Raw genomic sequence first — 15,903 nt, forward strand, 5'->3', positions numbered from 1 at the left:
ATGGGGTATTCATGCTTCACTGCGGCATGGTATCTCAGTAAGCTAGCACTATAAAACCAGCTTAGGTCTGGGCTAGTACAAGCAGCCACACACAACATAGTTGTTGTCATATGAGCGAAATAATCTTAGTGCGACGTTAAACCCCATTTCTCCTCACCTCACCTCTTTTCCTTTCTTGCCCTGATGAACATGCATGGCCTTAATTGGCCAACATCCCTCCAGCTGGTGATTCGGAACGAGAATCTTTTGTTCTTGTTTTTCCTGACTTGAGACATAGCGTCAAGCACCATCCTCGTATAGCCCATGTTTCTTCCACTTATCTAAACTGTTCCCCTTTTACTATGTATAAGGTCATTGGCGTAGCCTAGTGGTCGAAGTGTTCACTTATCACACCAAAGACATGGGTTCAAATCCACCACTGGGCTACCCCACTGTCAGTATTGTAGATGGTATAAAATGAGTGATCACCATGTTGAATATAGTAATAGTAGGGCGGTGGGGTAGTCTAGTGGTAAAAGCGTTGGCTCGTCACGCTGAAGACCCGGGTTCGAATCCCCACCTTGGTACAATGAGTGAAGCCCATTTCTGGTGTCCCCCGCTGTGATGTTGCTGGAATGTTGCTAAAAGCGGCGTAAAACCAAACTCAGTCAGTCAGTAATAGTAATAGTCCGCTTATATGGCGCTCATATCCAGGCACATTGCCTGCTCGTGGCACGACGTACATTGATATGGAAATATGAGATGGAAATATCTGGTTTTTTTGTCTGGAAACCAGACAGCATATTTACAAAGTATCTATTTCCCCACACATCTATTCCAAAAAAACCAAACTGTTACATTTACATGTGTAAATAATAAGTAACCACTGAATAAAAATAAATGGTGAATTTTTCCTTTAAAAATCATGTTCTGTTCAATACACATGTGTGTGCTATATACAAGTAGATTTATGTTGTATATTTGATACTGCACATATAATGTAACCACAATTACCTGCCCTTTCTTGTTATTCCCCATCAGTTTAGAGTGCTTTATTCACTGGTCTCTTGGGATATAAGTATTTAATTCATCTGATCCTTGGTTGATTGGGGGTGGTGGGGCAGCCTATTGGTTAAAGCGTCCGATCGTCATGCTGAAGACCCGGGTTCAATTCCCCACATGGGTACAATGTGTGAAGTCCATTTCTGGTGTCCCTCGCCGTGATATTGCTGGAATATTGGTAAAAGTAGCGTAAAACCATACTCGCTCACTTGGTTGATGGGTAAGGAGTACCTGAATATTGCCATTGTCATGGAAACCAACCATCAGGAAATTGAACTGAAACTAGCATCAGTGCCATCCTGATGGAAAAACTGAAGCTCAAAGTTCTCTTGCAGCCAAAGCCAAAAGGACATTAAATTTTAATAGTTACAAATGCTTCATTGAAAACATAAAATCTGGGGTTGGGAAGTTGGATAAAACAAATAGCATATTCCAGCAATATCATGGCAGGGGACACCAGAAATGGGCTTCACACACTGTACCCATGTGGGGAATTGAACGGACGCTTTAACCATTAGGCTACCCCACCGCCCCAAATAGACAAAGAAAAATTGACTAACTTGTAAACAGCTTGTACTGAGCAGGTCATGTTTGACGCTTATGGCTGGTTCGTTACAACAATAAAAACAAATATTGCATGCAGCATTGTTGGCAATTTCACAGTTGCTTCCCTTAGTTACACCAGGATCTGTTGATTATGGACCCATGAAGATCCAGGGTTAGAATTATTCTTCAGCAACCCATGCTTGTCGTAAAAGGCAACTAATGGGATCGGGTGGTCAGACTTGCTGACTTGGTTGACACAAGTCATCATATCCCAATTGCGCAGATTGATGCTCATGCTGTTGATCAATGGATTGTTTGGTCCAGACTCGATTATTTACAGATTGCCGCCATTGGAATATTGCTGAGTGCGGCGTAAAACTAAACTCACTCTTTAAGTTGTGTTGATCATGATGTCTTGCATCCCTTAGTTCCTCCAGGTCCTGTTGATTGTACTTCATTGTATCCCTTAACTGTGCAGAGAGTTGCTTCCCTTTCACTGAACCAGGATACTCATGCTTTTGGTTAATATCAGCACCATGCCATAGTTGTTGTCGTTTAATTTCTACAACCTTTAGATATTTAGGACTTCCTTACAGATCTGCATAGTTGAGTGGTAACAGTGTTTGCTTGTCACACTGAAACCCATGGTTGATGCCCTAAAAGGGTACAATACGTGAGTGAGTGAGTGAGTTGGGTTTTAGGCCGCTTTTAGCAATATTCCAGCAATATCACAGCGGGGGACACCAGAAATGGGCTTCACACATTGTACCCATGTGGTGAATCGAACCCGGGCCATCGTCGTGACGAGCGAACGATTTAACCACTAGGCTACCTCACTGCCCCGGTACAATATGTGAACGCCATTTCTGGTGTTTCCCTGTAAGACTCCTTAGCAAAGATTTTCCCTCTGCCGCGGCCTTTCTTTTTCCAACAAAACCTCAGAGTCGGTTTTGATCCTTTAATTAATGCCTCTTTTACAAATATTACGGCAATATCTTGTTGGGGAGACACAAATGGGCTTCACACATATATGGGGAATTGAACCCAGGTCTTGGGCATGACAAGCGAACGCTGTACCCACCAGGCTAACCCAACACCTCTTCTACATAATCTGTACATAGCTGGATATTTGTGTCAATCTCTCTCACACACTCCACGGACCTTTCAATCAGTAGCAATCACAACACTCCATTTGTTTATGAACCTATACATAAATATGGATCCAATGAATATATAGGTTGTATATCTAGCTATCTGTGCGGCAGCTGGTTCTGAATAGAGATGATATAGAGTCTGTGCAGCAATATAAACAGTTATCACATGCAGTAATCTCAGCTGGGCAGAATCAGAAAGAGTCAAGTTCATTGAGAAACTCTGTGAATTTTTTTTGTTGAAGTCACATAAAAGAACATTAATGGAAAAACTGGTCAAGTCATGTAGCATATGTTATATTTGGGATTGCACCTCGGTAAAGTGGGCGGTGGGGTAGCCTAGTGGTTAAAGCGTTCGCTCGTCACACCGAAGGCCCGGGTTCGATTCCCAACATGGGTACAATTTGTGAAGCCCATTTCTGGTGTTCCCCCCGTGATATTGCTGGAATATTTGCTAAAAACGGCGTAAAACCATACTCAGTCAGTCTTGGTAAAGTACAGATTCTAGTACTTAAATTAAGTCATGATACATGAATGAATACTTTTTTTAATGATGGCCAGCACACAAAGTCAGCGATCTAACCCACTCAGCCACCTTGGTCTCCACAGAAATGGAAGTTGGAGAACTAGTAATCTAGATTATGTACCCCTCTGACAAGTGTAAATTGCAATGGCTCCGACGGCCCAAACCTATGAATACACAGTGCCATTTAGAAAGTGAGTGAGTTTAGTTTTACGCCACACTCAGCAATATTCCAGCTATATGGCGGCGGTCTGTAAATAATCAAGTGTGGACCAGACAATCCAGTGATCAACAGCATGAGCATCAATCTGCGCATATGGGAACCGATAACATGTGTCAACCAAGCCAGCGAGCCTGACCACCTGATCCCATTAGTTGCCTCTTACGACAAGCATGGGTTACTGAAGGTTCATTCTAACCCGAACCTTCACGGGGACCTTTTAGAAAGTGGTCAAATGTGTAATATTTGGGATAACATCTTTTCAGTGAAGTGCAGATTCTAGTACTTTTTTCATGTTGTGTCCTAAACCAGATTCAAACCTACACTCTCCGAGTCAGGCACCAAATCACCAGAAGTCAGCAATCTAACTGTTATCCCAAATGTCATATGTTATATATTGTGGGCATAGTTCTACTGCAAATAAAGTTGAGTCTCGCCTCAATTACAGTTGCCTAGCCAGATGACACAGTGGGAAAAAATATTATAAAAAAGTCTCCGCCATCAGAGAGCTGTAAGTAAGCAGGAGTGGAATCATTACAAACTTTCTATACTTCATAGACTTTGGGGCAAGCACAGTAGTTAAAGCTCCTCGGTTTGATTCCTAACTGGGTACATAGCAACCTAGTTATTGAAGGGCTAGTAATGATTCAAACCTAATATTTGCACCCCACCGAACTGTTTGTCAGTGGCACACTCAATCTCACAGCTTAACATGGCAGGGGTGGATGCAGCTTTTTGAGAAAGGAGGGGTGCACACTATTGAGAAAAGGGGGGTGCACACTTCATTTTCACCCGAGTTTCAATGGTCATTGAACAAACTTTCAGGACAAAAGGAGGGGTGCGCACTCCTACTCCCCTCTGGATCCGCCTATGCTTGGGTATGACCATTTTGAATGCCAGTACGCATAACACTGTTTCTGGTTAGTTTATGGGTCCAGGACAAATGACGCTGAACTATTCTTGCAGTCGTGATAGAGTTCAGGAAATCCAGCTCTCAAATCTACAGGTTTACATGGTGTTTATTGTTACTCACTAACTTCTAGGGGCGGTGGGGTAGCGTAGTGGTTAAAGCATTCGCTCGTCACACTGAAGGCCCGGGTTCGATTCCCCACATGGGTACAATATGTGAAGCCCATTTCTGGTGTCCCCCGCTGTGATATAGCTGGAATATGGCGTAAAACTAAACTCACTTACTCACTCACTCACTCACTCACTCACTCACTCACTCACTCACTCACTCACTCACTCACTCACTCACTCACTCACTCACTCACTCACTCACTTCTAAAATGCCAAATAGCAGATGACATCACATGTTTGTTTGCAGAATTGATATGTTGTTTTTTTTATGTTTGTTTTTTTGTTGCTTACTTATTTGTGGACATTAGTCTCTTGAACTTGGTGAAAATCAGGACAATACCTTCTTCAGTTTACCGATATGTTGCATACACTAGTCAGTGGTGAGATTCGGCTCAGTTGTTTCATACTCAAGGTGGGTCTGTACCTAACTGAGTTCTCAGAGATTAACCTTGTGTTGCAGGTTACTGATGCCCCCGCTGTGACCCCGACCAACACTGCAGCAACCCAACAGATACAGCAGCTGCTTCCCCAGCAACTACCTCTCACCATGTCAGCTGCGGGCATCATCATACAGAACCACCTCGGACAGCATGCTGTTGTACGTACCCAGCAGAACTCACACAACCCACTTACATCTTTACTTGTCTGTAGATACAGGCTCGTTCATTACACACCATACATAGAGCAAGCCATGCTTCTTTTGAAGCTACCCGTGAGGATATGTGTTAGAATTTGCCTTCAGCAACCCATGCTTGTGGTAAGAGGCGACTAACAGGATTGGGTGGTCAGGTTCGCTGTCTTGGTTGACACATGTCATTGTATCCCAACTGCGTAGATGGATGCTCATGCTGTTGATCACTAGCTTGTCTGGTCCAGACTCTATTATTTACTGCCGCCATATAGCTGGAATATTGCTGAGTGCGGTGTAAATCTAAACTCACTCACTCACTCTTTACATGTCAGTGAATGTTTGTTGATGATGTTGTTTTTGTTCAGATTCCTGTGACGGCTGCACTCCCGGCTGGCTTGTCCATCACGCCCCAGGATATCCAGCAGCTTCAGCAGCAGCTACTGCTACAGCAACAACTGCAGGTAGCAACACCATGTGGTACTTGATTTCCTGGGCTACGTTAGAGAAAGTGGCTGAAGTGCTCAAATCGTCATGACTCCCATTGTCTTATGATTGTCTTAGTGCTGTGATTCTACCTACCATCCATGGAACTGGGCCCTAGATCACAGGGTTACGATGAGTTGATTGTGTGGGCTCTAATTCAAAAGCTAGAATTCTATTAAATTCGTTTTAAGTCCCATGATTGTACCTACCATCAGTGCCACGATCTATTTGTGGAGATGAACACCAGCCTAACAAATCCCTCTTGTTTGGTTCAGGACTACAGGGATAAACTATCCAGCATATCATATATGATATGGCAAAAGATGAATTATAATTAGAATCATTGTCTTGGGATTCATCAGGTACAACAGGCCCAGACAACACTAGCAAGTTCAGTGCAGCAGCCTTCGTCCACGCGACAGGCCCAGACAACATCCATGGTGCAGGTGCCAACACAGACACCTGTCAAGGCCCAGCAGGCGATGTCTGGCATCCAGTTCCAGGCTGCCACGCCCGTCACCACCGGCCAGTCAGCAGCCACCCTGCAGCCACAGGTAGGGAGGTCACCAATCATGTGGGGTGTGGGATAATGGGGTGTAGTGAATTGATGCGTAACACAAGGATGGGATAATGGGGTAAAGTAATATGATGCATAACACAGGGATGGGGTATAGTGATATGATGCATAACACAGGGATGGGATAATGGGGTGTAGTGAATTGATGCATAACACAGGGATGGGATAATGGGGTGTAGTGAATTGATGCATAACACAGGGATGGGATAATGGGGTATAGAGATATGATGCATAACACAGGGATGGGATAATGGGGTATAGTGATATGATGCATAACACAGGGCATGGGATAATGGGTGTAAAGTGATAAGATGCACAACACAGGGATGGGGTATAGTGATATGATGCATAACACAGGGATGGGATAATGGGGTATAGTGATATGATGCATAACACAGGGATGGGGTATAGTGATATGATGCATAACACAGGGATGGGATAATGGGGTATAGTGATATGATGCATAACAGGGATGGGATAATGGGGTATAGTGATATGCATAACACAGGGATGGGATAATGGGTGTAAAGTGATAAGATGCAGGACACAGGGATGGGATAATGGGGTATAGTGATATGATGCATAACACAGGGATGGGATAATGGGTGGAAAGTGATAAGATGTATAACACAGGGATGGGATAATGAGGTATAGTGATATGATGCATAACACAGGGATGGGGTATAGTGATATGATGCATAACACAGGGATGGGATAATGGGGTAAAGTGATATATGGGGGATGGGATAATGTAGGTATAGTGATATGATGCATAACACAGGGATGGGATAATGTGGGTATAGTGATATAACAGGGCATAACACAGGGATGGGATGACTTTGAGTGGCATAGACTGACCGATGACTGAGTTTGGTATAACACAGGGCTTTTAGCAATATTAGGTAGCAATATCATGGGGGACATAGAAATGGGCTTCACTTACCCATGTGAGTGGCATTTTAGAAGTTGGGAAGTACAATATAGACAACCTTTATGGATAACAAGCTCTGTATTTTTCATGAGTGCGATGTTTCGATACAGATGCTTGCTTGTACAGTAGACAAACACTCCTCATTAATGGTGTCATAGCCGTGTCATGTGTAAGTGCACAGATGGCGGTCCAACTGCAGTTAAATCACTGAATACAGCTAGCTTTGCCAGTTCTAAGTACAAAAACTAAACACACCAACTGCAGTGATAGAGCTAATGGTATTGCTTGAAATATCTGTGTACACTTTCACGACTTACCATAGTATTGAAAAGCATGGTTGATATTAATTATTGGGTGAATGTAAATTTATGATGCATACTAGATGTTACACGTTACCAACCAATCACAGGTTCTAACACATGCAGCTGGCCACACAACTAGTTCTGATTTTGTGCTAGAGGAACATACAGATGCTCTCTTTGTTGATGAAAGGGATGTAATTTCAGTTATCCCCCTTTACAGTGCTAACTTCACCTCTTGATTGTGAGTTTCAAATTAGAAGTGATATGTCACACAGGTAAATGTAGTTAAGTTAGTACTGGGGAATATTTAACATATATTGACCTTTTGCCCAGAGTTTATATACCCACATATAGTCTTTGTCTTGCCTCAAGTCGCCACCCTTTGATATAACATAAAATTTATGTACAAAGTAAGTGACCCCCCAAGCATATCATGTACAAAATCAATGGTTGGTTGTTTTGTTGTTTAACTGAGCAATATTCCAGCTGTGTGGCTCCGGTCTGTAAATAATTGAGTCTGGACCAGACAATCCAGTGATCAACATCATGATCATCGATCTACACAATTGGGATACGATGACGTGTCAACCAAGTCAGCAAGTCTGACCACCCGACACTGTCAGTTGCCTCTTACGACAAGCTTATGTAACTGAAGGCCAATTCTAACCCAGATCTTCACAGGTCAGTTGTCCTTGTACCTTCCTTGGGTTTGGATCATTTCAGCATCAGGGAAAGATCTCACGGTTTCTGTTGCAGGTCCAGACGATCCAGCTGCAGACGGCCCAACTGGGAGGACAGGCTCTGGCCGGCATGCAGCAGCTGGTGTTTATCAACCCCACGACCTTGACCTCCATGCAGCCTCAGCTCCTTGTGCAGAATCAGGTTGGTAGGGGCAGTACTCTGATAACTAGCCCTAAACGTGGCTTGACGATAACTGGCCCTAATTATGGCATGCCGATAACTGGTCCTAATCAAGGCTTGCTTAGCAACTTAGAGAACTCATGATGCCTGCATTTCATACCACAATGATGGACTTATAGAGAACAGCTATTTCGTATTTTGTGGAGGGTAGGAGATAATTATAGATTATAAATGTGGATTATAAATTCAAATATTTTTTTTTGGCTCGTGTTTCCGCTAAAATTATGTGTGGTAGGTAAAAACTGCTTCATGTCTACAAAATCCCAGGATCTTTCCTTTCATATCAAATGGTTGGTCGATACGTAATGTAATACCTATGGTGGTACGTAGAGTGCCTGCATTTTATGCCACTCATAATTTGCAGAGTTCACGAATGGTGATTAAAAGTAACAGGACATTGGGTCCTGTAAGTTTCAGATGTCTGTCTGACCCATTGAAAATTCACAGGACCCATAGAATGAAATTAATCACACCTTTCAGATTTAACATTTCTTATAATTGGCATTGCAATTATTAACAAACATAACATTTAAACAGCAAACAAGTGTCACATGTCGCATATAACAACTTCAGTCAAAGTCATTGTGAAATATACAGTCAGACACTGGGGCTGGCAGGTTGTAGACTTCTATCGGACCGTTGGTGAATCTCCCGGATTTGTCAGAGGGTCAGACGCTATTCGTAAACACTGAATTTGTAGTGAGGCTAATAAATAGAAAATAGTTAAAATAAATCCACATATATTTTTCAGTTCTGCTCATGATTTGTGATTAAAACAGTGTCATATTTTTCAGTCTTAGGTGAAAATATATCTAGTCTGCTTACAACATACAGGGCCCTTCCCAAGGATATTTAATCATTGGTCCCTAACTTTTAAGACGTATGCAGTTGCACTAATACTAGCCATAAAGTGAATAATTGAAGAGTGAGGTATAAACGAAACACAGTGTTACCACTTTCTGACTGAGATATGTTATTATTGTATATAGAATAAGTATTTCATAATCGCTAAAGAAACCTGAAACTGAACTTATGAATATTTCGCTCATATGACGATGTGCATGCGTGTGTATGTGTGGCTGCTTGTACTAGCCCAGACTTAAGCTGGTTTTACAGTGCCAGCTCAATGAGATACCATGCCGCAGTTAAGCATGAATAGCCCACTCAGACACATTATACTGACTCCGAGCCGAACAGCCCTTGATGTACCCATTAATGCCGAGGACCAGTCACGAACCATATTATTATTTTAATGTCTTTTGGTATGACACGGCGGGGGATCATCCGTGATCTCTGCTCTCCGGGCGAATGTTCTTACCACTACACCACTTGAAGACACAGCCAGGTTTTGTTTCCCAATCACTGGTTTGTCTGACCCACACGTTCTGTGTCTGCAGCATAGTCTCCCAGTACTGCAGAACCTCGGAGCAGTTGCAGTGGCCCCACAGCAGACACCATCAGCACAGCCAGCCGTGCAGGCAGTGCAACAGCAACAACCGCAACAGCAGCAACAACAACAGCAGCAAGTACAGCAGACCAGCCCTGTCACAACCATGGCAACAACAACGGCAATGAGCCCCACCACGCCGACACACCAGACTATGCAGCTCTCGGTGATGGAGGTTGGTACTTACAGCTAATACTTCTCATTATTACCCTTAAAATAAATTGGTTGAATTCTGATTGGTCAATAGCCAAAGCATACGAAACCATGTAGGCGGATTTGCCAGGGTGTACAAACCATACACCCCCGTCAAATCTGTCACGTGACACACTACACTGGTTGTACAAATGACTTTGACCTTAGGTGGAATGTGGCTGCCAAACTGCTGATCGCTTCGAAGTTTTAGAGTTGGCGTATGCAATTATAAGTATAAACAAACAAATACAGTTGATGCCATAATTTCTTATTTGTTTGTGTCAATAAAAATATATAAAAAATAAAATATTTCTGTATTTCACTTGTTGTTTAACAAAGACCTCCAATTCGATCATTTTATCATAAACTAAGCCATCATGTGTTATCTCCCTTTATGAGTTTATTGTCGTTTCATGTTATTTTCTATTGAATGTTAGTTTTTAAAGATAGGAGATCTTAAGGGTAATAAATTCGTCGCACAATGTTTTGAAAGGGTGTACTGGACTGTGAGTGTACAGACTGAACTCCATTTCACCTTCAAACCTCACCTCACCTCACCTCACCTCACCACACGACATGACACCTCACCTCATCTCACAACATGACACCTCACCTTACCTCACCTCACCAGAACGCATGTCTTCACTTCACATCCTCAACTCACCCAATTTCACCTACATCACCTCACCTCACCTCACCAGAACGCATGTCTTCCCTCCCCATCTTCACCTCACCTAATTTCACCTACATCACCATACCTCACCACCAGAATGCATGTCTTCACTTCACATCCTCACCTCACCTAATTTCACCTACATCACCTCACCTCACCTCACCAGAACGCATGTCTTCACTTCACATCCTCACCTCACCTAATTTCACCTACATCACATCACCTCACCTCACCAGAATGCATGTCTTCACTTCACATCCTCACCTCACCTAATTTCACCTACATCACCTCACCTCACCTCACCAGAACGCATGTCTTCACTTCACATCCTCACCTCACCTAATTTCACCTACATCACATCACCTCACCTCACCAGAATGCATGTCTTCACTTCACATCCTCACCTCACCTAATTTCACCTACATTCACCTCACCTCACCATGTCACCACTTCACATCCTCACCTCACCTAATTTCACCTACCTCACCTGACCTCTTCCTTCTCTGTCTGTTCCAGGAGGAAAACATCGACCTTGAGGAGTTGGAGCAGTTTGCCAAGACATTCAAGAGGAGACGGATTGAGCTTGGTAAGGGCAAGTTCAAGAGTTCATATAATGGGCGGTGGGGTAGCCTAATCGTTAAAGAGTTCGCTCATCACGCTGAAGACACAGGTTCGATTCCCCACATGGGTACAGTAAGCCCATTTCTGGTGTCCCCCACTGTGATATTGCTGGAAGATTGCTAAAAGTGGTGTAAAACTAAACTCACTCACTCAAAAACATAATTCATCCTCTTTTATCATCCTCTTTACATACAAAAAAAGTTTCCAGAAAAAATAGGAAGAACAGAGTATGTAACCCTCGTATCTTGGCAAGCCTCAGAGTTTTTAAATTTTTGACATGTCAATGAGATTCACTGCATATCATTTAAGATGATGTTACTGTGAAACTACCCGCATGTGTAAACTAGAGAACTGAATATTTAAAGGTCAGAGTAATATTGTTGCAATACAAAAAACCTAAACATGTTCAAAGTTCTCCTCTTCTCTCCATGTAGGGTTCACGCAGGGTGACGTCGGTTTAGCCATGGGGAAGCTTTATGGCAACGACTTCAGTCAGACAACTATCTCCCGCTTCGAGGCCCTTAACCTCAGCTTTAAGAACATGTGCAAGTTGAAACCTCTGCTGCACAAGTGGCTTCAGGACGCGGACGCCATGTCACAGAATCCTGCCGCCATTAGCAGTGCCAGTGGTGGCGCTGTCACTCCGGAATCCATCAGTCGGCGTCGCAAGAAACGCACGAGTATCGACACATCAGTCCGTGTTGCTTTGGAGAAGAGTTTTCTTCAGAATCCCAAACCATCGTCGGAGGAGATCACGATTCTCGCTGACAACTTGAACATGGAGAAGGAGGTCGTGCGTGTGTGGTTCTGTAACCGGCGCCAGAAAGAGAAGCGTATTAATCCTCCGTCCTCGCTGACTTCCACCCAGATGCAGCTAATGAGTGGCATCAACATGAGTCAGAACCTCCTCAGTCCGCAGAACACCACACAGAGCACCAACGCTGGCATGAACATTTCTTCTCCAACACAGACGCTTGTAACCGCACCTCAGACTCAAAACATTTTTGTGAATAACAGTACACCACTGAACATGTCCACTGCGGGTAGCCTGGTCATTCCAAACGTGACAGCGGCGCCGTCTACCTCACCGTCACAACCAATCGTTGTCTCCGCGGCGACAGCATTGGCCAATGCTGCGTCCGGTGTGCCTACTGTAGGTGGTCACATGATACTTAGTACACCAGTCCATGACGATGATGCTTCGTGACAATCGTGACGAAACCTGGGTTGGACCTTTCCAAAAGGAACATTGCCGTCTCTTTATTTAATCTTCAGTAATCATTCTTGCAGAGACCAACCCGTATTGTATGCTTTGAGGAAGTAGAACTATTTTGGAATGGTACACGATGTTGGCGCTGCGTACTGGATGTGTATAAACTAGCTTTGCGCTACCCTACCTCATGTGAATGATTCTTGAAAACATTAGCCTGGTACAACTACATCCACAAGTTGTGTCCGTGGCAGCCTGGAGGTGGCGTGTAGCTACAGGACATCGCCATGGTTACGTGGTTTTCCGGAAACGTTTCAATGTTTCAGTGGCGTTATGAAATGATGATTTAAGCAGAGGGTTTTCTTTGTTGACAAAGTGTTTGATAGTTGAATGAGCTAGTGCGATCTCTAGAGAAAGTGGTTCATCCTATGGAGGTGTTGGTTTGGTAACAGAGGAAGAGTTACCATGGAGACAAGATGTTGTGGATCTGTTGTGTAGCTACAAGGAGGTACCGTCCTTGCATAATATACAAATGAAAGATGCGTGCTGTACATATTGGTTTGGCATTGTTCTCATGTGCTTCTATTGTACAGTAGCAATTGTACAGATTTTGCGTAATATTGGTCTCAGGATGAAGGTGATATGAGGAGGTCCTTTTGCTAGCAGGTGCCCTCAGTTGTAACGTCACCTGTGATTGGTTGAACTGAACCAACTGATGCATTCCTTAGTTGAAGTTGCCCTTTGAGAACAGTGATGTGTGACATTGTTAGACTGTGTTCTGCAGTTATGGTGGAGAATTCTGCAGACTCTTTGTACGACATTTTTTACAGGTTGCTGTTTTGTATAATGAATCTGTTTTGTACTGGGTTTCTTACCGAGGCGACCAAGTAGTTGGTCTGTGTGTGGATGACTATGTGTTGGAGATATGAATGACTGAGCTGTCAGGTTTTATACAAGTGTTATCTCATTATTCTGTGTCCATGCTGTCTTCAACAACAAGGTGCAGATGAAGGTGATTACTTCTGTGTAATGGGACCTGAGGAAGACATGGGCCTGGTTTGATATGTGCAGCAAAACCTTGTAAGTCTGAACCCTGTAATACAGTAAAACCTTGTAAGTCTGAACCCTGTATTACAGTAAAACCTTGTAAGTCTGAACCCTGTAATACAGTAAAACCTTGTAAGTCTGAACCCTGTAATGCAGTAAAACCTTGTAAGTCTGAACCCTGTATTACAGTAAAACCTTGTAAGTCTGAACCCTGTAATACAGTAAAACCTTGTAAGTCTGAACCCTGTATTACAGTAAAACCTTGTAAGTCTGAACCCTGTATTACAGCAAAACGTTGTAAGTCTGAACCCCGTAATACAGCAAAACCTTGTAAGTCTGAACCCTGTAATACAGCAAAACCTTGAAAGTCTGAACCCTGTAATACAGCAAAACTATGTAAGTCTGAACCCTGTAAAACAGCAAAACTCTGTAAGTCTGAACCCTGTAATACAGCAAAACCTTGTAAGTCTGAACCCTGTAATACAGCAAAACCTTGTAAGTCTGAACCCTGTAATATAGTAAACCGTGTAAGTCTGAACCCTGTAATACAGCAAAACCTTGTAAGTCTGAACCCTGTAATACAGCAAAACCTTGTAAGTCTGAACCCTGTAATACAGCAAAACCTTGTAAGTCTGAACCCTGTAAAACAGCAAAACCTTGTAGGTCTGAACCCTGTAAAACAGCTCAACCCTGTAAGTCTGAACCCCATAACACAACAAAATCTTGTAAGTCTGAACCCTTTAATACAACTCAACCCAGTAAGTGTCAACCTGTAAAACATCTAATCCCTGTAAGTCTGAACTCTACTGTATAGTTAAAATCCTGTAATCCAGTTCAACCCTGTAAGTCTGAACCCTGTATGCAGTAAACCCTGTTAGTCTGAACCCTGTAAACAGCTAAACCCTGTAAGTCTGAACTCTACTGAAGAGTAACCTTGTATATCTGAACCCTGTAATTTAGTAAAGCCTGAAAATCTGAACCCTAATATACAACAAAACCCTGTGAATTTGTGACTGACATTCATATAGTGGGAATCACCATCTGGACTTGCATTGTTTTTTCTATGGGGATGTAGGCCCCATTTTATAAAAGAATGGAGTATTGTATGTATTAGTGACAGGCCAACAGCCATTGTTCAAGTAAAAATCTCCAAGACAACTTTGTTGTAATCTGTAACTTTAACGAAGTCTTTGTAAATCCTTCATCATGTCTACAGAAGTTCGCTGTCTGATTTCATGACTGATAATAAATGACACCACATAAATTTTAGCCATAAACAATGAACAGTCCCTAAAAAATAAATATTTTCCAGGGACCGTTCATTATTTATGGCTAAAATTTATGTACAAAGTAAGTGACCCCCTGTGCATGTCATGTACAAAATCAATTACAACCAAATCCCCCAACCCCCCTTCCCATAAATTTTGAGCATATTTTAAAAATATTTTAAGTACAAAATTGCTGACCCCCACAGAATATGTGTCCAAAATTGCTGACCCCCCTACCTCCCCATAACAAAATGGGTGACCCCCCTTAAAATCATCATCATCCCCACTATCCATAAATTATGAACGATCCCTTAGACAACTAGGATAGTGTCAACTGTCAGGACAATGTTGTATTTAAGGGAGATAACTCTGCTGTGCTAATTTTGTCATGACATGCAAACAGAAAAATTGATCTATATAATTTGAATTTTTTATTTGTTTATTTATATACATTTAGCTATCATTTCTTTACTTAAAATGAACTGTTGGAAATGACATGGAACCACTAAAGAGGATTTTTTGTTTCTGTAGAAATATTAGTATACATCTTTATCAGATTCAATCAAACACATTAATGCATTCCAGTGATTGTATATCAATCTTACAGATATTATTGTAGTTGTGTCCATTTTCAGTGGCTTTAGAACACCGCAAACATGTATTGGAATACATTATTGAAATTTCTAGCTTTTCAGACAATCACAGAAATACCTCAGCTGTTGTATACAAATGTATGGCCCCCAGTAGATGGTAGTGTGCGGGCTTTATCCCACGCCCCTGGCATACAGCTGGTGTATACGGTCGTTATATCCTCTGTATGTTCTGGCATTATGCATGCTTCCAACCAACTTTTGTTTCTTACTGTAGACAAGTGGATTATCATGTTCAGGCATTGACTGGTTCTCAGGAAGTGCTACTGAAATGTTATATGTTGTGATATGATTAGCAATTTTGTTGTCAGAACAGATTTCTGCACTTGAACGCTGTTCCTATTTTGGGCATTGTTATGGATTAACTAACTTTAAAATAAAGTGCCCAT

The 15,903-nt window shown here is 42.4% G+C and overlaps 1 protein-coding gene across 2 annotated transcripts in view; it reads left to right on the forward strand.

Annotated features, from left to right (window-relative positions):
- Positions 1-14,477, forward strand: part of LOC124280792 (POU domain, class 2, transcription factor 1-like) — a 56,601-nt gene extending 42,124 nt beyond the window's left edge. For both annotated transcript variants that reach the window (XM_046716765.1, XM_046716764.1), the window contains exons 3-9: positions 5,022-5,159; positions 5,558-5,653; positions 6,038-6,229; positions 8,242-8,367; positions 9,804-10,028; positions 11,235-11,304; positions 11,774-14,477. In XM_046716765.1, coding sequence (XP_046572721.1) covers positions 5,022-5,159; positions 5,558-5,653; positions 6,038-6,229; positions 8,242-8,367; positions 9,804-10,028; positions 11,235-11,304; positions 11,774-12,546 — 1,620 coding nt within the window. In that variant the 3' untranslated portion in view covers positions 12,547-14,477. The remainder of the gene's footprint in view (positions 1-5,021; positions 5,160-5,557; positions 5,654-6,037; positions 6,230-8,241; positions 8,368-9,803; positions 10,029-11,234; positions 11,305-11,773) is intronic.
- Positions 14,478-15,903: the final 1,426 nt, after the last annotated feature.

This window comes from Haliotis rubra, unplaced genomic scaffold (assembly GCF_003918875.1).
Source record: "Haliotis rubra isolate DU_JTF1 unplaced genomic scaffold, ASM391887v1 Scf274, whole genome shotgun sequence".
Taxonomy (NCBI): Eukaryota; Metazoa; Mollusca; class Gastropoda; order Lepetellida; family Haliotidae; genus Haliotis; species Haliotis rubra.